Here is a 22,295-nt window from a genome sequence, read left to right as displayed (position 1 = left end):
TAAAAACATCAGTTTAAAAGCAAAACATTTTGTCAACAAAGTACAGAAGTAAACATTTATATCTGCGTTTTGACTGGCTACTAACACTGGATTAGCGCAGAATTAGTTGTTGTCTGGCCTTTCCACAAAGCAAACATCTCACAAAGGCTAAACAAAGCACAGATGCACATGCTTAAAGACAAACTTACCTCTAAAAAGTATCTAGATATCCGTATGTGTTATTTAGATGAGTTCAGACTTTTTGATCTCACGTGTGTTGTCCAGACGGTGTGCAACGACAAGCACTGGCGAATTTCCGTGGTTTGATCACGTGGAGGCGGAGCTCTGGTGTGTGAAGCTTGAATGAATCGCTATCATGAACTGAATCTTTTTGCGGATCAAAAGAACCGAATGAATAATGAAAAATGAATCACTGTTAACTCATACTCGGGTGTATTTTTATGAAATTACTTTTTTTTAGTTGAATAAACAAAAGGGTATTTTGAAAAAACTGTTAGGAAATATCAGTTTCAGGAAAAAATACTATTTAAGTAGTTTTTGTTTTGTTTGTCAGAAGTCAAACAGGTTTGTAGGTAGATGAATATTTTTTGGAGTGAACTACAATTATCAGAGTAAAGTCCAATTAGGTGAATTACATGTTAACATATAATATTAGACTGACATAATAGCATATATAATAATATGTAATGGTCTTTTTTTGTTTTAATTTTACATTGTTCTCGAATAAAGCCCTCTCTGATCCCTGTAATACTAGTAAAACGCACACTTTACACAGCCTTATGTAAATAATTTTGACTCAGTGTGTTGTTTTGATCAGCTCAGTCAAACGACTCCCCTGAGTGAGTCGACTCGCCTCAATGACTCGCACTACTGAGTGCTCATTGCCAAAGCACCTCCCTCTGCAGTGGGCGGACCGACGCTCGGCCAGCGCTGCTGCTGCTGTTGCTGTTTGGGACACAGGCAGTCTCACAGAAAACATGGCGGAGGCTGCTGCGGTCCCTCCGCATCGCTTCTTCTGTCACTGTTGTAAGGGTGAAGTGAGTCCCAAACTACCGGTGAGTCCGTGTCGCTGGTAGCGCGCAGCCGGCTCAAGTTAATGTCTTTCTGTAGTTCCGCTGTCGCTCTCGCAGGTTCCGCTGTTGTGCTAAAGTTAGCATGTTAGCAGTGTATCAGCCTGATGTGGGCGAAAGGCCTGTCGTGGTTTGTTGTTTGTGTATAAACACTAAAAAACACATGTATTTACCGATGACCGGTTTTATTAGATGTTAGACAGGTGCTTGTTAACGTAACATAAGCGGAAACCAACAGGTTTTGTGTTTAGCACCAATGCTACACTCATGTCTTGTGTTTTTGTACTGTAAATGATGACTGTTTCACATTTCACGACATGTTCAGCTTTGATAAGTGTTCAGTTATTAATGTCAGCTTTTAGAAACTTTCAGAAATGTCCTTAAATCACATCGACACTGAACTCTTCTCAGAAGTGAAACCGGAGTGCTAATGTTTCTGTTTCTGTTTTACTTGTTTATAATGTCGCATTTGCCGTAAATTATATCACAAATTCTGCAATGAACGTCAACATTTAGCACTTGGTGGTCAGTGTGTCAGTAGGTCATTAGATTGTCCCGGTGAGGATGAGTAGTGTGTATTGTTAAACCCATGTTTGCTACCCATTTTGTTTAGTAAGTTAAACCCCTTGACATGATTCAAAACTGGTTCATACTGTATAAGATATGAATAAAGCAGAATAATATTCCACATGCCGATATAAGCAGCAACTGTGCTTCTTTTGATGGAGACCGACAGGATGGCCTGTCTTGACCTGTTCAATCCAAAAAAGAAGAAAAAAAAAATAGGGAAGAAGCCTCTTGAATCAGCCAGCAATTGTTGTGACACACTTCATAGGGAGTGTCTGGACTCATACAAGACTATTTGTTTTAAAATTCAAATGAACAAACATGTGTAGTACTATGCAAATGCATGTCCTCATAATGCCGCAGCTATCTGAATGTTTATTTACACTGTCCGGCTTTTCTGTGTTATATTGTGATTGTGATTTTTTTGTTTTGCTTGCTTGCAGGAGTATATCTGTCCCAGATGTGACTCTGGCTTCATCGAGGAGGTTACAGAAGACTCCAGGTGAGCTGCACTTCCTTATTCGATTGTTTCCATTGGCATGTTGTAACTCCTGCTCTTTCGGTGCTTTCTGGAGTATGTAAATAAACTGATTGGTAGCACCACCAAACGGCGTGATAAATAAAAGACGCGAGCATGGGTTGAAAGCAACTCCTTGATAAATGTTATGTTGTGTTAAATAAATCCAGTCAATGTCATAGATCATTCGTAGTTTGTGCTGACAGTGGGGCTTTGATTTGATTATATTGATTATATTTAAGCTTAGTTTTTGTTTTGTCAGAGATGTTATTTAGATCTGTGGTTCACAGTGTTTGTGATGCTGTAGCACATAGGAGTAAAGTTGGCTTTATATTCGCACGTTTATTCATTTAGCAGTCTCTATGGAGCAGGGATGTCAAACTCAATTCCTTGAGGGCCGCAGCCCTGCACAGTTTAGTTCCAACCCTAATTAAACACACCTGATCAAACTAATTGAGTCCTTCAGGCTTGTTTGAAACCAAGTGTGCCGCAAGCCTACGTTTGAGTGAGGGTCTCGGCCATTAGATCGCCCCCTGGGGGCTGGCTGCAGTACAAGTCATAAAGCCCGCCTCCTCCGTGTTAATGAAGGAGACTTGAGCCCAAATAAAAAAAAATATTACACTTGCAATAAAATGTCCCGAAAGATAGTTCTGGTCGATTAAGGCACTGATTATTGTGCTGAAATAGGTGCAGATCTTCATTTTTGTAAACAGTTTGTTTTTAGCAGTAATTTAATGCTGGGCGTGTCATCGTGATTGACAGCGGTGATTGACAGTTTCTCAAAGCGCGGCGTCTGAGCTTCGGCAGGAGACTGAAGTAGACTGAAATGTTATTATTCGATTTCTGTGTTATTTTACCATGACAAAATGAGTTCAGCAGTAAACTATAGTTTCTGACATACATGATCCTGGTGGAACACTGTTTATTCGCTAAGTTCAGGGCTTTTTTCGGGCTTTATTAGTTTGCTGATACACGCCTAGCCACCCAGATAGCAAAACACAGTTCCGGCTAGATTCTCGCCTGCCGGAGACTTATCTCTTAGAGCTCAGACTGACTAACGTTACCTCTGCTGGACCTACTCCGGATGCCTGGACTCACTACCCAATTCCAGCCCGAGTCAATCGAGCCAGATGCGGCGGCCGAGCGAGCCGGCGCTGCCGCATGCGAGCCGGAATCAGCCCGCGACGCCGCGAGTAGGTTATGCGCTGCGGCCTGGAGCTGGCGCGATTGAATATATAAAACCCTCATATTTGTTAACGTTATTACATCCATTTGTGTTGATATGACAGCAAACGCATGCTGAGAAGTTCGGGGGGCGTAGTTGATTTTACATAAAGCGTTTGATTGAAAGCTTGACTCTGCTCATTTTCGCGGCTCCTCCTTTGGCTCCATCAGACAGTCCTTCTGCGCATGTCAAGGCTCCAATTTCAGCAGTCTTTTGCGACAGTTTGTGCCCGTCAAGCAGGCGTTTTGCCCTCAAGGCTTTCAATGGGAAAAAGGGCTGTCGCGTCATCCATATTTTTTACAGTCATTGTTTGAAACCTACAGGTAAGTGTGTTGGAGCAGGGTTGGAACTAAACTGTGCAGGACTGCTGCCCTTCAGGAATTGAGTTTGACATCCCTGCTATAGAGTTTACCATGTTACTTTGAATATTCAATTGGAATTAACATGCCACTATGACTTCTAAACAACATTAACACTATCTAATTGACTGTGAACAATGCTGTACTTTGATAGTCATTTGCTGCTAATATGATTTCCCTAATTAGAATTAGCAAAGAAGACTTCTCTGAAATTAAATTATTAAGGAGAAAGTCTATAGCACTGCACATTGTGGAAGTCTCCTCTTTTTACCTCACTTTATCGATTATCATTAGGCCTTTAAAGTTGATAGTTCAGTTAAAATTATGTCATCGTTTACTCACTCTGCACTTGTTCCGAAATACTCTTCAGCATATCTTATTTTGTGTTCAGCAGAACAAATAAACTTATAAATGTTTAGAAACTCTAGAAGCAATTGAGGGTGTTTTGTAGTTTAATTCACAGAATTTCTACAAAGTATGTTGTATACTGTAAACACACAAACTTTTTTAGTCACATCCATAACGCATGTTCATTTTCCCTAGGCTGAACAATAAACTGTTTTAGCATCGATGTGTGCATGTGTCTTAAATTTTAGTCCAAAAATCTGCATTTCAAAGTAACATTATTACAAAAACAAAAAAATTTTGCTTACCCCACTGGCAGATAGTTGTGCTTGTTTTAAAGGAAAAAACTCTTCATTTTGACTTATTTATTCTGAAGGTAAAAACAAGACAATAGTTTTACTTGCGCTAAGGATTTTTTGATATTTGGTCTAGAAAGGAGACAAAGTCAGAACAACATTTTTTTGCATCGTGATTTTTCAATTTCTGCACCTGAATACTGTTAGACTCCACAGGAAACCCTCAAATTGTGATATTCAAAATATCTTGTGAAACTGTTCATATCCCAATATTTATTGCAGAAAAATAAAATAATAAATAATAAAATATCGCTATATCAGATATTTTTAATATACAATAAGTATATTTTAACACTTTTCTGACCCCATAACTTTTTGGTTCGTTTTTTGGAAAACATAAACAGATGTTTATATAATGTTAACTTGTACTTTGTGAATTTATTTTTGAGATTTTAAATTCGTTCATTAAAATAGACATGCAGACTTAATATTTTATATAAAAAAAAACTGTCAGACATTTTGCTTAGTATCTTACTACTTGGCTTTGTAGCGTTGATTTAAAAAAATATGTATCATCTTTCTTTTGTGTTGGTCTAACCATTTATTTGAAATATAATATAACACTTTGTATACATAGTAAGAAATGAAGTATGATTTAAATGTTTAAATATTATCATTTTGTAAAACATTTGTTTAAAAAATGAGGACTGATGTGGATTGTTCAGGTTCGACCTGGAATGGCAATTCTTTACACTAATGTCTACTAGTTAAACCACTGACTAACAATAAGCTATTTATTTGATACAATGTTGATCAGTCTTTATTAATGGCAATTAATAAACATACTCAACTGTTCATTTTTAGTATGTTAGCTTGGTCCAATAAATAGTATTTATTAATTCATTTTTTTCATCAAAAGTGGATTTGTTGTAATGTTCACTTTAAGCTTAAGTATTTTTCATGTTAACTAGATTTAACAAATAGAATTGTATTGTGAAATGTAATCCATAAAACAGGAAATTATATTATAGATGCTGCAGATCTTGATGAACAAAAAGCTCTTTTAAAAGAATCAGATTATTTGATGAATTTCTAACATAGTGTATTTCAATTTGTAAAGTGTCCATTGGTGCAACCTTTCTAATTGTAATATGTTATAATTTGTTAATAATTCATGATATATTATACTTTTTTTAAATGTACGCAATTGTTGATTTATAAAAAAAAAATAATACTAATTTAGTTTAGTTTTGAACAGTCTTAGACTAGTAGAAAATTCTGGCAAAGGAAACTTAAGTTTTAAATGAAGATATGTATAATTTATTGTAATATAATTACAGGGGTCGAAATTGCGACCATTTTTGTTGCATATGTGCCAGAAATTTAAGCTATGTAACCTCATAATATATTTGGGAGCATTTGTGCGACTGCATTTAATGGTTTTACTGCGACCTGTTTTGATTTTTATCTTAAAACGTGCTGAATCGCTTTTCCCTGCCGCTATATTGGTTCATATTAGCTGTCAATCACTCAAGACTTTCTGCTGTCGCAAATGTCCGCTAAATGTGAAATCTATCACTGTACAAGTCCTCGCCAAAGAAGCTCGCCATTACTACATTTAAACTGATGCGGCTTATAACAAAGAACGGTATTGCGCCAGGGGTCATCATGAGAATCCTGCTCTGCCCCCCTCATATATTGGTCCGGCTGACTTGCCAGCTTTCCGCAAACACAGAAAAATGAAAATCAGCACATAACGAGACTGAGCATTAAAATGACACAAAACGAAACCTAAACTATTAAGTGAGACTTTTCTTCCTTTCTTTTGTCCGTTGTTTAACTCGCATTCAGGCACATTTAAGGCAGCATGACCATGAAAACTGTAATTCGTTGTTAGTATTATAGTCATCATTAAAATTTAATACTTATTAGACATTCATTTTGGAATTATTGCATAAATATGAAATCATGTCAGCATTAGTTAGATAGTTGTTTCTGATTTTGGTTAGTCCTAACTGATGTTGTTTTCAAATATAATAAATCCTTTAATATACAATTTGCAGCAGTGTTTATACACTTTTGGTGGGTGTTCCTAATTTTTTTCTGCTGCTCCTAAATATTTAAAGTTGGGTGCAGCACCGGTGCTACCAAGTAAAAAAGTAATTTTGAGCCCTGAATTAATATTATTATTCAGTTGTATTTTAAAATGTACTTGTTTTACAGTCTAAAATATCTGATGTTTTAAAGATTATTGTTATAATATCAATAAAATATTACAATCAAATTAATTATAGTTTTCAGATGAATAAAATAGTTTTTGCTCATTCACATCTGAATGTGTGACTTGCATTTAACTTTAATACTTTTCAGATTTAGTCTAATGCCCCTGATGCTGTGGCAGTTTTTCTTTTTAGTATTGAATATATTGTTCTTTTTTTTTTTTAGTATTGTGTCTGAGAAAAAAATATATATTTATATAAAAAAGTAATACATTACAAGACTTTAAAATTAACTATATTGTATTCAGTATATATGAAGTTAGCATATTGACCTTATTGTAAAATGTGGAAGTGCGCCTGTTTTTGCGATTGTCTAATAACTTCCGATTCAGTCGCCTATGGGAGAAATGACTAGGAATAATAAACGGCAGAAAACGGTCAAACTACTTGCTCTACAAACAAATATTTGCATGACTATTCACACCAAGTAGAACTAGATTCTTAAAGTTTGAGAACAAACTTTGAGGCTGGCTTGTGAAAGCCTGACGGTAATAGTTTATTTAAACAGTTTTAAAAAGTATGAAAAGATAGATAGATAGATAGATAGATAGATAGATAGATAGATAGATAGATAGATAGATAGATAGATAGATAGATGTTGTTAGCATGATTCTAGCATGAATTAGCATAATGTTAGCATGATTCTAGCATGAATTAGCATGTTGTTAGCATGATTCTAGCATGAATTAGCATGTTATTAGCATGATTCTTGCATGATTTAGCATGTTGTTAGCATGATTCTAGCATGAATTAGCATGTTGTTAGCATGATTCTAGCATGAATTAGCATGTTGTTAACATAATTCTAGCATGAATTAGCATGTTACTAGCATGATTCTAGTATAAATTAGCATGTTACTAGCATGATTCTAGCATGAATTAGCATGTTACTAGCATAATTCTAGCATGAATTAGCATGTACCTAGCATGATTTTAACATGAATTAGCATGTTACTAGCATGATTTTAGCATGAATTAGCACGATTCTAGCATAAATTAGCATGTTTTTAGCATGATTCTAGCATGAATTAGCATGTTACTAGCATGATTTTAGCATGAATTAGCATGTTGTTAGCATGATTCTAGCATGAATTAGTATGTTACTAGCATGATTCTAGCATGAATTAGCATGTGACTAGCATGATTCTAGCATGAATTAGCATGTTGTTAGCATGATTCTAGAATGAATTAGCATTTGACTAGCATGTGACTAGCATGATTCTAGCATGAATTAGCATGTTGTTAGCATGATTCCAACATGAATTAGCATGTTAATAGCATGATTCTAGCATGAATTAGCATGTTGTTAGCATGATTCTAACATGAATTAGCATGCTACTAGCATGATTCTAGCACGAATTAGCATGTTGTTAGCATGAATCTAACATGAATTAGCATGTTACTAGCATGATTGTAGCATGAATTAGCATGTTGTTAGCATGATTCTAGCATGAATTAGCATGTGACTAGCATGATTCTAGCATGAATTAGCATGTTGTTAGCATGATTCTAGTATGAATTAGCATGTGACTGGCATGATACTAGCATGAATTAGCATGTAACTAGCATGATTCTAGCATGAATTAGCATGTTGTTAGCATGATGGATAGATAGATAGATAGATAGATAGATAGATAGATAGATAGATAGATAGATAGATAGATAGATAGATAGATAGATAGATAGATAGATAGAAAGAGGTAGATAGATAGATAGATAGATAGATAGATAGATAGATAGATAGATAGATAGATAGATAGATAGATAGATAGATAGATAGATAGATAGATAGTTAGAGATAGATAGATAGATAGATAGATAGATAGATAGATAGATAGATAGATAGATAGATAGATAGATAGATAGATAGATAGTTAGAGATAGATAGATAGATAGATAGATAGATAGATAGATAGATAGATAGATAGATAGATAGATAGATAGATAGATAGATAGATAGATAGATAGATAGATAGTTAGAGATAGATAGATAGATAGAAAGATAGTTAGAGATAGATAGATAGATAGATAGATAGATAGATAGATAGATAGATAGAGGTAGATAGATAGATAGATAGATAGATAGATAGATAGATAGATAGATAGATAGATAGATAGATAGATAGTTAGAGATAGATAGATAGATAGATAGATAGATAGATAGATAGATAGATAGATAGATAGATAGAGGTAGATAGATAGATAGATAGATAGATAGATAGATAGATAGATAGATAGATAGATAGATAGATAGATAGATAGATAGATAGTTAGATAGATAGATAGATAGTTAGAGATAGATAGATAGATAGATAGATAGATAGATAGATAGATAGATAGATAGATAGATAGATAGATAGATAGATAGATAGATAGAAAGAGGTAGATAGATAGATAGATAGATAGATAGATAGATAGATAGATAGATAGATAGATAGATAGTTAGAGATAGATAGATAGATAGATAGATAGATAGATAGATAGATAGATAGATAGATAGATAGATAGATAGATAGATAGATAGATGGTGTGCGAGCATGAGTCAAACAAGCCAACCCCCGCCTCTCTACGATGTTCTGATGCTGAGATATAGCTGCTGTTATATCGTTGCTAGGTTAGTCTGTTTTGTTGCTATGGAGTTGATTGACAGCTAAGACTGATGATGTATCAAAGCTTCTTGCCAGTATGAACAGTTAAAAACAACCCCCATGTCTCTATCACACTGCAGCATGACAATATCTGTCTGAACCTCTTTAATGGCAGTCTATGGGACAGTTGCTAGGGTGCAGTATCTGGTTGTTAGGGTGTGGCTAAAAAGTTAAAAGGCCATCAGTGATTGGCTGCTGGCTAGACTGAGTTAAATGAGCTCAATCATTAGTCTGTAGGACAGTCTGATGCAGAGTTATGAGCTCACAAAGTTTGATCCAATGTAAAGTCAATGAGAGTCTTTTGCAATGGAAGTCTATGGGACGGTTTCTAGGGTCCAAAAGTGGTTGCTAGGGCGTGGCCAGAAAGTTTAAAGGTGATCAGTCATTGGCAGTTTGATAGTCTGAGTTAAATGAGCCCAGTTAGAAGTCTGTGTGACATTCTGATGCGGAGTTATGAGGTCACAAAGTTTGATCCAATGTTACGTCTATGGGATTTTTCCGACGGTCCCGGGACGTTTTTCGGAAAACCGAAAGTCGGATCAGTCGGAAAGGATATAGCAACTCGAGTCAGAATAGTTCGGAGGTCTGACCCGAGTTTGATGGTCATAGCTTGAAAGGTCTAGGTGGAGATAGAGTTTAATTTTTAGTCTCAGAAGAAGAATAACTAGATTCTTAAAGTTTGAGAACAAACTTTGAGGCTGGCTTGTGAAAGCCTGACGGTAATAGTTTATTTAGTTTAAACAGTTTTAAAAAGTATGAAAAGATAGATTAGCATGTTATTACCATGATTTTAATGTGAAATAGCATGTCGTTAGCATGATTCTAGCATGAATTAGCATGTTACTAGCATGATTTAAGCATGAATTAGCATGTTGTTAGCATGATTTTAGCATGAATTAGCATGTTACTAGCATGATTTTAGCAATAATTAGCATGTTGTTAGCATGATTTTAACATGAATTAGCATGTTGTTAGCACGATTCTAGCATGAATTAGCATGTTACTAGCATGATTCTAGCATGAATTAGCATGTTACTAGCATGATTTTAGCATGAATTAGCACAATTCTAGCATGAATTAGCATGTTGTTAGCATGATTCTAGCATGAATTAGCATGTTGTTAGCATGATTCTAGCATGATTTACCATGTTACTAGCAAGATTCTAGCATGAATTAGCATGCTACTAGCATGATTCTAGCATAAATTAGCATGTTGTTAGCATGCTTCTAGCATGAATTAGCATGTTACTATCATGATTCTAGCATGAATTAGCATGTTGTTAGCATGATTCTAACATGAATTAGCATGTTACTAGCATGATTCTAGCATGAATTAGCATGTTGTTAGCATGATTCTAGCATGAATTAGCATTTCACTAGCATGATTCTAGCATGAATTAGCATTTCACTAGCATGATTTTAGCATAAATTACCATGTTGTTAGCATGATTCTAGCATGAATTAGCATGTTGTTAGCATGATTCTAGCATGAATTAGCATGTTGTTAGCATGATTCTAGCATGAATTAGCATGTTACTAGCATGATTCTAGCATGAATTAGCATGTTGTTAGCATGATTCTAGCATGAATTAGCATGTTACTAGCATGATTCTAGCATGAATTAGCATGTTGTTAGCACGATGCTAGCATGAATTAGCATGATACTAGCATGATTCTAGCATGAATTAGCATGTTACTAGCATGAATCTAGCATGAATTAGCATGTTGTTAGCATGATTCTAGCATGAATTAGCATGTGACTAGCATGATTCTAGCATGAATTAACATGTGACTAGCATGAATCTAGCATGAATTAGCATGAATTAGCATGTTGTTAGCATGATAGATAGATAGATAGATAGATAGATAGATAGATAGATAGATAGATAGATAGATAGATAGATAGATAGATAGATGTAGATAGATAAAGGTAGATAGATAGATAGATAGATAGATAGATAGATAGATAGATAGATAGATAGATAGATAGATAGATAGATAGATAGATAGATAGGTAGAGGTAGATAGATAGATAGGTAGAGGTAGATAGATAAAGGTAGATAGATAGATAGATAGATAGATAGATAGATAGAGGTAGATAGATAGATAGATATATAGATAGATAGATAGATAGATAGATAGATAGATAGATAGATAGATAGATAGATAGATAGATAGATAGATAGATAGGTAGAGGTAGATAGATAAAGGTAGATAGATAGATAGATAGATAGATAGATAGATAGATAGATAGATAGATAGATAGATAGATAGATAGATAGATAGATAGATAGATAGATAGATAGATAGATAGATAGATAGATAGATAGATAGATAGATGGTGTAAGAGCATGAGTCAAACAAGCCAACCCCCGCCTCTCTACGATGTTCTGATGCTGAGATATAGCTGGTGCCATATCGTTGCTAGGTTAGTCTGTTTTGTTGCTATGGAGTTGATTGACAGCTTAGACTGATGATGTATCAAAGCTTCTTGCCAGTATGAACAGTTAAACACAACCCCCATGTCTCTATCACACTGCAGCATGACAATATCAGTCTGAACCTCTTTAATTGCAGTCTATGGGACAGTTGCTAGGGTGCAGTATCTGGTTGTTAGGGTGTGGCTAGAAAGTTAAAAGGCCATCAGTGATTGGCTGCTGGCTAGACTGAGTTAAATGAGCCTAGCCATTAGTCTGTAGGACAGTCTGATGCAGAGTTATGAGCTCACAAAGTTTGATCCCATGTAAAGTCAATGAGAGTCTTTTGCAATGGAAGTCTATGGGACGGTTTCTAGGGTCCAAAAGTGGTTGCTAGGGCGTGGCCAGAAAGTTTAAAGTTGATCAGTCATTGGCAGTTTGATAGTCTGAGTTAAATGAGCCCAGTTAGAAGTCTGTGTGACATTCTGATGCGGAGTTATGAGGTCACAAAGTTTGATCCAATGTTACGTCTATGGGATTTTTCGGACGGTCCCGGGACGTTTTTCGGGAAACCGAAAGTCGGATCAGTCGGAAAGGATATAGCAACTCGAGTCAGAATAGTTCGGAGGTCTGACCCAAGTTTGATGGTCATAGCTTGAATGGCCTAGGAGGAGATAGAGTTTAATTTTTAGTCTCAGAAGAAGAATAATATAGAAAAATAATAATAAGTTTAATAGGATAACAGTAGTCTGGCTTGCTACACAAGCCAGCCTAATAATATTAATAAAAATAATAATAAGTTTAATAGGATAACAGTAGTCTGGCTTGCTACACAAGCCAGCCTAATAATATAATAAGAAAATATCAAATTGCAACATCAAGCAGCGTAATGAGCAGTTTTTAACATCAAAAAATGAATGGAAGTGAATGAAACCGGAAGTCTCAAGCCAAAAAGATTCAAATGGCAGCGCCCGCTCATCGGCGGAAAATAAGGTGAATATGGTTTCTCGCTCGATAAAATGGTAAAGTATTTGTTTGGTTATGACTAAAGCACACATGAAAACAGATATAACCAGTTTCTTTAGGAGGTGTCATCATACTAAAGAGCTGCTCTGAGGTCATCAGAAGTTTGGGCACTGTAGTCACTAATGCAGCTGCCTTGACATTCAAATGAGTGAGACTTACAAAATGTGCACGTCTAGAATGAGAAGCACTGGTTCCGTCACTGTGACAATCAGCTGTACTGTTTTTTGACATGCTAACAGTTTGACATGAGTGTGATTGTTTTCATCCTCAGCCTTCTGGACAACAGTTCAAATGGCCTTGACGACACAAGTTCACAGTTTGCTGAGGTTTCTGGACTCCTTATTTCCATAACTACTTTCCTGAGAGTGTGTTGATAAAGCACTTTGTCCGGCTTCTTCATAACACTCTGTTTCACTATAGCTGTGGCAGCTGTTGTTCGTGGAGCGGCCGTTCGGTCTGGATCTGGACAGTCTTGACTCTGAGCGGCTTCCAGGAGGGGGCAGTGGGTCTGGGGGTTTCGGAGCAGGACCGTTTGGTGGGTCTGTCCCAGGTGGGCTCGGTGGGCCTCTGGGTGGACCTCTAAGTGGGGGAGAGCACTGGGGTCCAGGTCGTCCTCCTCGTCTGCACACTCAAAGGAGATACAGATCCAGAGGAAGCAGTCGACCAGATCGCTCGCCCGCTGTTGAGGGGTATGTTAAACAATTTTTACTTGTTCTAGATTCCTGAAATGTGGATTTGTTTTTGTTCTCTTAAGAGACTGTATGAAAATTGCATCCACTGATTTAATGTTTATGGTTATCAATATTATCATGGTGGAATGATACCTGAAAATGTTAAAAAATAAAGTCACAAATACTCAAAGAGATGGAATAATTCAAATTCTGTGCTTACACTTATTCAAAATGAATGACTTTTCTTCTGTTGAACAAAAAATAAGATATTTTGAGGAATGCTGGTAATTTTTTCAAAGATTTCCTGGATTTACACATTTTTTTTAAGTTAAGCTGTAGTGTCTGTAGTGTATGTGTGTGAATTAGAATGTGTGGGTGTTTCCCAGTGATGGATTGCGGGTGGAAGGGCATCCGCTGCCTAAAACATATGCTGGATAAGTTGGTGGTTCATTCTGCTGTGGCAACCCCTGATTAATAAAAGGACTTAGCCAAAAAGAAAATGAATGAATGAATGTTGGAAGCAATTTATTTAAGCTGAATTTAAACAAACTAAGTTGAACATTACTAAATTTAACCCATGTATATTGTTTCCAATAATTTTGCAGAAGTACATTTTATTCAGTGTAGTCACCAATTGACATCTGAAGTCAAAAAAGGACTACGGCAATCAAGAGGTGCCAGCAATCAGCATTTTTCAAAAAATCTTATTTTTTGTTAAACAGAAGAAAGAAACTCAAATAGGCTTAAAACCACCGTAGGGAGAGTAATGATGAGGTCATTTTCATTTTTGCTTAATTAACCATTTAATGCATTTCATCAGGGGTTTTATTATCTGAAGATGAACAAAAACACAGAAACACAGAAAATTGCAGCTTTATGCAATTTTGTGCCAATGTAAATGTGGAACCCCGGTTTATGTTGGTATTTTTTCAGGTACATCTTTTTTATTCATATTTCTTATTCTTATTATTTTATTTTTATTTATTACTCAATGTATTGTTTGTTAAAGCTACACTTGGAAATCTTCCATACAGGAAACAACGTTTACATTCTTTTAACAAAATTGCTTAAAACTACTTTATAAAAGTCAAAAAGGGCTGTGTGATTTAACAAAAAAAATATGTAATTGCCATTTATTATATTTTTTTTTTCGGACTGATACTGCAATTAGATGTGCAATTTAATTTCATGAGTCAGTCTTGAGCTCTGTATTCTCAATAGTGTGCAGCACACAATTAATTAAAAGGATTACGACATACTATAACATAATATATATATATATATATATATATATATATATATATATATATATATATATATATATATATATATATATATATATATTTATTTATTTATTTATTATTTTTTTTTATTTTTTTTTTTTGCCTTTTGAGATTAGCTAATCGCAGTGTAACAGGATTTACTTAGTTTTCAAATTTACAATAATCAAATATGGGTGATAATGCACTTTTGAAATGGTAATTGTAACCGTCAGAACATTTACAGTGGTTACCCTTGAAACTGTTAGTCATGCTAATTCTCACTCTTTTTTTCATTTCTTGTATATTTTGCTAAAGGCCTGTTCACAACCAATGTGATACCAGCACATATATTCAGCATGCTTAATGAAAACCAAATTGTTTTCCACACGGTGCTTATCTACCAGTGGATATTCAGCTGACAGTTAAACAGTGAACACAGTGGCTGTTTGAAAGCTAAACAAGCTGTTACGATGCATTGAGAACATAGTTGGATCAATCGAAGAGAAATTGCAATCGTGGTTAATCAAAAGTTGCAATTGTCATACACACCTTGTCAGGGAAGCACGGTTGTGTGATCAGTAGTAAATGTCATTTCTGAGCAACCTATGATTCAGTGTTGAACAATTCGGTTGAATTTGGTTGTTTGCTTCATTCTTGAATGAGTCATTTGAATCACTTACTCATTAAGGGGCGCACTGTTCGTACAACATTTGCATGAGTTTTCCTTTCCAGTGAACTACTTTTCTATTGTTTTTCAATGTAAGTGCACTTGACAGACACGTGTGACTGTTATGCTTGTGTCTTGCATCTTTTGAAGCGATACACATGAGAGCCTGTTTGTTTTTTTAGATGCCGTGTCAAGTTAAAAAAAATTTCAACTTTCAAATGCAGTGCTGCTCATCACTGTCAGTTCCAAAGCAGTGAATCTCAAAGGCAGTACAATCATTGCAAGTTTCTGTTTTCAGACACTTGGTGGTTGTGTCCAGACACCCTCGTGAATTATGCTGTGCTGTTCTTCAAGCCATTTCGAAGTATTACGCCTCACGTTTTTTTCGGCGCAAAGACATATTTGATGCGAATGAGCCCTGAGACAGTCAGTTGCCACCACCAAAGCTTCATGTTTATATATTTAGAAAAAGCATAAAAATATTTATGCAGTAATGTTGCATTGTAAATGCACCATTGAGCTTCATTAAACATTCTGTTTAAATACTGATGAACAAGCACATTACAAGGCTCATTGTCAAGCTTTTTTTTATAAGAAATGCCTTTTGTCTTCTATTGACAATGATAGTTTTGCATGCTGCTTGTGTGTATCATGCACCTCACGTTTTAACTGAGCTCAACCTCGTCACTTTTTTTTTCTCTTTCGTTGTCCAATAGAATGAACTGAGATGTGGGCTATCAATTGTGACAGAACAGCTGATTCAGTGGTTGCCTAATAACATGAAGTAACACAGCACACTGCAGCATGCCTCTTGTATTCAAAGCTGAAAATACATGTTCTGTGTAAAGGCCATAAAGATGTTGTGTTCAGTTTTTGGCTTCAAATTTCATATACAATAATCTTAATAGAAAATCAATCCAAAGGTGTCTGTTATTTTACTTAGTGTGCATTGGGCACTTAATGCTGTATATTATAAATGTCTAGAATATTGCATTTAGATTTCTTCAGTAATTATGAAATAAACCTAAATTAGTGGCATTATTATGAACACATAAAAATGAAAAACAAAACTTGTAATAAAATAACCAGTAATTTTAGGCCTCATGTAGTATTTCTGTAGGTAGCATATTTGTTCTGTTGAATCTCTGGTTTTAGCAGCATGCAGGACACAGTAAAACAGTTTTGTTCCTCAAAAAATGTGGATGACCAAATGTGTAGTGCTTAACATTGCTGCCAATATATGCACGCACTGGATGAGTCAGCTGACAACCTCTGAAATATCAATACAAAAATGAAGGAAGTTGGCAGAATTCCCCAGAGCCAATATCAGTTCCTCACCGATGTCTCCTCTCTCCTTCTAGAATCGTACAGCAGTTTCTCGCAGGCCTTTTTGCCAATTCAGGAGTACCAGGCTCTCCTCCAGTGTCATGGTAAAGAATACTTTAATATATGGTTGAAAATGCTCAGTTTCTCTGTATTTATGTTTTTTTCTGTTTTATTCTGTAAACTACTGATGACATTTTTCCCATATTTAAATGTTTTTATTTAGAGCATTTTTACATAAAATAATAAGGATGCTGTGTTTTTAAATGTTTTCTATTTTTTTTTTTTTTTTTTTGTTAAATAACACATTTTAACCAAAGAGGTGGTAAGAAATCAATGAGTATTGGATTGGAACCCTTGTTTTCAATCACAACAAATTAAAACATATCTGTATTCTCATTTTGTTGAAATGATATACAAGTCTCTCTGTATATAATTTAAATATCTGTTATGTATAATTTGAACAAAATTATATGTGTGTATATATCATTGGACATTTTAAGTGGATCAAAAATTGTATATTGTCCTTAGACTAGAATGAGTGTTCAAATGACATTTTTATTACAACTTGTGATGAAAGATTTTGATAAACTTCAAATGTTGACTACTACTTTATATATAATGAGTGTAAAACCAATTATCTTTTAAATTAATGATAAGTTCATGGTTACAACTTGATATTTGTGTGTTAGGACGAGCATGCTGCACTCAAACCCCGGGGACTATGCGTGGGGCCAGGGCGGTCTGGATGCAGTCATCACACAGGTAGTGGAACAGCAAAGTGTGTGTGTGTGTGTGTGTGTGCATTAGGGCTGCACAATATTGGAAAATGTTATTTATTCATTTTCAACCACTTTTCTGGGGCCGGGTCGCAGGGGCAGCAGTCTTAGGAGAGAACCCCAGACCTCCCTCTCCACAGACACTTCCTTTAGCTCCTCTGAGGCGATCCCGAGGCATTCCTCCTGGTGGGACATGCCTGGAACACTAGGTAAAATCTAGGAGGCATCAGAAACAGATGCCCAAGCCACCTCAGCTGACTTCTCTCTGTGGAGGAGCAGCGGCTCTTCTATCTATGAGGGTGCGCTCTGCCACCCTGCAAAGGAAACTCATTTTGGCTGTATCTGAGATCTTGTCCTTTCAGTCCTAACCCAAAGCTCACGACCATAGGTGAGAGTAGGAACGTAGATTGACTGGTAAATCCCACAGACCGGTACCACAACGGACTGGTACATCGACCGCATTAATGCTGCTGCTGCACCAATCCCCAGTCAATCTCACGATCCATCCTTCCCTTACTCGTTAACAAAACCCCAAGATACTTGAACTCCTCCACCTGCTGTAAAGACTTTCCTCCAACCCGGAGATGGCAAATCACCTTTTTCCTGTGGAGCACCATAGCCTTGGACTTGGAGGTGCTGATTCTCATCCCAGCCACGTCACACTCTGCAGCAAATCGGCCCAGTGCATGCTGAAGGTCCATGTTCGATGAAGCCAACAGAATGACATCGCCTGCAAATAACAGAAATGAGAAAATTCTTGCGCTTTGAAATTCTGTCCATAAAAATTATGAACAAAATTTGTGACATAGGGCAATCCTGCCGGAGTCCAACAAGTTTGACTTATTGCCGGCAATGCGAACCAGACTTATACTCTGTTCATACAGGGATAAGACAGCACTTAACAGAGCATCTCTGACCTCATACTCTCAGAGCACCCTCCACAGAATACCATGAGCGACATGGTCGAATGCCTTCTCTGAGTCCACAAAACACAAGTGGACTGGTTGGGTATACTCCCATGAACCCTCGAGCACCCTGCTGAGGGTATAGAGCTGGTCCAGTGTACCACAGCCTGGGCGAAAACCGCATTGTTACTCCTGAATCCTAGGATTCCAGAAATGTTAACATTTCTATATATATATTAGGGATGCTCAAAATAATCGATTAACCGTTAATCGAAAGGGTGTGTTTGTGACCGATTAATGCTATCAGTTAAACTATTAAAATTATTATTTTATATATTTTTTAGTTTGACTGCATAAGGGGCCGATTGAATGCGCCTTTGCGTTAAGAGGGGCATCTTTTGCACGCGGCTCATCCCAGAGCAGCAGTTTGTGTTGTCAAGACAACTACATAGAACTTTTAAAGAGCATGGTTTCCGCTACATTCATTCTTCCATGGCGGAAACCAAAATGCATCCCTCCACGGCTACATTCACATTCAAAACATTCAGTTATTGTTGTTGTTGTTGTTTTTAATAGCGGATTATAATCGCATCAAAACATATTAAAAGGTAGATTATAACAGCGCAAACGTTTTTATAACCGTATAGTGTTGTGCGCTATTGTTTAATCCTTTGGGGTTACGTGCTGACTGACTGACTGACAGGTGCGCGATGCGTGAGGCCAGCAAACACGCAGAAGCTTTCAGTTAAGATGAACACAGTTTCTATAGTTATACTTTATTTAAAGATAAAGTATGACTCTGTATATAATCATTCTATCTTGCTGGAGTTTATAGCCATTTCGCTTTACTTCAGGACGCATTAATGCCGCTCTGAAGGTCTATTCGCTGTTTTAAGTTATCCAGAGCTGTATGAATATACAAATCTTGAATATCACAATATTATTAAATATTACAATTGTAACAACATAGACAGCAACACTTTTGCACAATAGATACCCAGCTGATTCAGTCGTTTCATAAGAGGACCGCGCTTCTTCTCTTCTTTTTTCCTTGTCAACATAAAGGCAGTGAGGTGCGCCTCGCGTTTTTGGAATGAAAAAAAGCACATTAGCTGTGGTCGGCCACTTGTTTTACTGCAAGACATACTTAACTTTGTGGGACGATAACGTATAACCCGTGCCTACAGACACATTTGCCAAAGAAGCAAAATGGAAGAAGAATATTGCTTGAAACAGACGTGTTGATGCCAAAAAAAGCGTTGATGTTGACCTGGATCTGCATCATAAACACAACAAATAGGCTTTACCTTTTATTTTACAGCTTATAAAGCATGTATGCACATTAATGCAATATCATATTTAAACAACAAAACTGTTTACAAAAAGTCAACATATGTGCGCGTTGTTGTTGTCTTTTCATCCCTCAGTGCGCGCACTTGAGCCGCGATGGAGAGAAAGGTAACCATCAGGACATACTCTTTAAAATAATAATTTCTATTAAAAATGTAAAAAGGTTTTGTGGTTATAATAATAACAGCGGGGCATTAAATAAATGCATATTTTCCGGGGAGCGAGCAATTTGAGGAAGTCAGCTATTTTTATTTGACGGAAGAAAAAAAAACATATGATTGAAAAAAAAGCAGCCTATGCCGGTTATTAAAAAGAATCAGTCAGTATTTTCGTTTTGTAATATAAATTAATTATTTAAGTGAAAATAATTTGGGGTAGTCCTATTTATTTATTCATTTTATTTAGTTTATTATGTTCTTCTGTGCTAAACACTGCAGGTGCGTGAAAATGCTCTGTTGTTATGTTCTGTTATTAATATGCTAGCATATAAAAATAAATCAGTATTTTAAAATGCAATATTTAATTTGTTGGACACAAAATAGTCACGTCAATTTGTTTAATATAAAATTAATAGTAATCTGACCAGTTAACCATTAATAACCGATTAATGAGCAGCGGTTGTCGGTTAGCAAAATTAACCGAAATGAGCATCCCTAATATATATATATATTCACCAGATGACTTATCTCTATTTGGTAAGAATTTATACTGTTAGATCAATTGGGATGATTCTGCAGTGAGAGTGCATCCTAAAACTAATACACAATCTATATAATTTTTGGGTACCCCAACACATTTTCAGTGTTGTCTGTGTTATTTGCTGACTGTGCATTTCTGTATTTGCATGTGTTGTGAGTATTTACATGCAGAACAATCTTTAAATACTATCAAGAAAATGATACAATTGAAATAGTGTTTTCTTGTTTCCCGAGTTTAAAAGTATTCAAGTACATTACCTGAATGATAAAAATAATTTAATAAACCTAATTGTAGTGTAGAACACAATTTCTTGTACTTGAATGCTTTTAAAATCATACATAGATTTACACATGATAAAACATTGCGTATATCCTGAGATGTGACTATTGCGAATGATGCTGAAATGATATATTGTGCAGCCCTAGTGTGTATGTTACCCCATTTAAGTCTCTGTGTGAAAACAGGCTGTTAATCTCTGTGTTTCCCTTTGTCAGTTATTGGGTCAGTTTGAGAACACTGGTCCTCCTCCTGCGGAGAAAGAGAAAATCTCCTCCCTTCCCACTGTTATCATCACTCAGGAACACACTGGTTAGTCTCTCCTCTCTCTTCCCTTTTCTGCGAAGCTCTGTCGTTTTCCCTGATCTCGTTTGCCAGAAGCACAGTGTGTCGTTTCAGTGATGATTGAAGACTCTCAGGCTCAGCTGGGGTCATTGACCTCACAGTAGGAGTCTTGTGTGCTGATGAATTATAATTGCTATTTAAGGCAACACTCGTCTGCTGAAATCTCATTATTCTCACACCCTGCACGCTGTTTTCTCTCTTCTCGTTTCTCCTAGACTGCAATATGGAGTGTCCTGTATGTAAAGAAGACTATACAGTCGGTGAGCCGGTCCGGCAGCTGCCCTGTAACCACTTCTTCCATAGTGACTGCATCGTGCCCTGGCTAGAACTGGTGAGAGAAGCAATTGGGCAAAATGTGGGAAAGAAAAGCATTTTGAAGTAGGAAAAAAAAGAAGATGAGCATTAACCAAAACATTTATAGATGCATAGCAAGTGGAGAGTATTTTGGAAGGCACTTACTGTCCTCAGCATATACGAGTACACCCCCCACATTTCTCTCATTTTATAAACATTTTCTATAGGATGCTTTACACTATTATATTTGTTCATATACAATTGAAGTCAAAATTATTAAACCCCCTTTGAATTTTTATTTTCTTTTTAAAATATTTTCCAAATGATAATTAACAGAGCAATAAAATTTTCACTGCATTGTCTGATAATATTTTTTTCTTCTAGAAAAAAGTATTTTATTTCGGCTAGAATAAAAGCAGTTTTTAATTTTTTAAAACCCATTTTAAGGTCAAAATTACTAGCCCCTTTAAAAGGCGTGGTCCACTACGATATCATATTTTAAACTTTAGTTGATGTGTAATGTAGCTGTGTGAGCATAAACAACATCTCTGATTGTAAAATGCTCAAAGTTCAATGCAAAGGGAGACTTAGCTTAGCAAAGCTTACAATGAACGAATTTTGAGGACTAAAAAATAATACATCCAGACCTTGAGAGATCACAAACGTACTTTTACTGCTCACACCCTGCACAGCTAAGGGCTGTGGCCAGAGGCGCTGTAATGTTATAGCAAAGATAGAGCTTAAATGCATCCAAACACTACTATTTCCACAGAACTTCTTCTGTTTCTGTATTTGAGCTTTAAAGGACACGACACAAAGACAGAAGTGCTTACAGTTTAATATTAATTATGTTCCAGAGAATTATAAAATACATAGCAAGCAGGATTTGACAAAACACAGCTTTCAGAGTCTCTCCCAGTTCAGTGCTGGATTCGGTTAAAATCTCCTCGAAGATGGAGCAGCTCCTACAAGCAGA

At 36.1% G+C, this 22,295-nt stretch overlaps 3 protein-coding genes across 8 annotated transcripts in view; 1 reads left to right on the top strand and 2 right to left on the bottom strand.

Annotated features, from left to right (window-relative positions):
- Positions 1 to 276, bottom strand: part of polr3c (polymerase (RNA) III (DNA directed) polypeptide C) — a 30,973-nt gene extending 30,697 nt beyond the window's left edge. For 3 of the 4 annotated variants that reach the window (XM_087285345.1, XM_087285343.1, XM_087285344.1), the window contains exon 1: positions 189 to 276. The gene's annotated coding sequence lies outside the window, so the exon portion shown is untranslated. 4 annotated transcript variants of the gene reach the window in all.
- Positions 277 to 969: 693 nt separating this feature from the next.
- rnf115a (ring finger protein 115a) overlaps positions 970 to 22,295 on the top strand; it is a 25,529-nt gene continuing 4,203 nt past the window's right edge. Inside the window, 8 exon segments of the mRNA NM_001080073.1 lie at positions 970 to 1,055; positions 2,081 to 2,139; positions 13,020 to 13,074; positions 13,169 to 13,437; positions 16,710 to 16,778; positions 17,364 to 17,436; positions 20,899 to 20,992; positions 21,241 to 21,356. Of these exon segments, the coding sequence (NP_001073542.1) occupies positions 978 to 1,055; positions 2,081 to 2,139; positions 13,020 to 13,074; positions 13,169 to 13,437; positions 16,710 to 16,778; positions 17,364 to 17,436; positions 20,899 to 20,992; positions 21,241 to 21,356 (813 nt within the window). The 5' untranslated portion in view covers positions 970 to 977.
- The window catches only part of gba1 (glucosylceramidase beta 1), a 23,470-nt gene continuing 18,384 nt past the window's right edge, over positions 17,210 to 22,295 (bottom strand). The window contains exons 11-12 of one of the 3 annotated variants that reach the window (XR_015511138.1): positions 18,368 to 18,522; positions 17,210 to 18,180 (exon numbers count right to left, since the gene is read on the bottom strand). The gene's annotated coding sequence lies outside the window, so the exon portion shown is untranslated. Of the gene's footprint in view, positions 18,181 to 18,367; positions 18,523 to 22,141; positions 22,285 to 22,295 lie in introns of those variants that run through there. The other 2 variants (XM_087286788.1, XM_087286789.1) reach the window with 2 other exon arrangements.

Source organism: Danio rerio, chromosome 16 (genome assembly GCF_052040795.2).
Source record: "Danio rerio strain M-AB ecotype USA chromosome 16, GRCz13ab, whole genome shotgun sequence".
NCBI lineage: Eukaryota > Metazoa > Chordata > Actinopteri > Cypriniformes > Danionidae > Danio > Danio rerio.
This window is presented reverse-complemented; position numbering and strand designations above follow the sequence as displayed.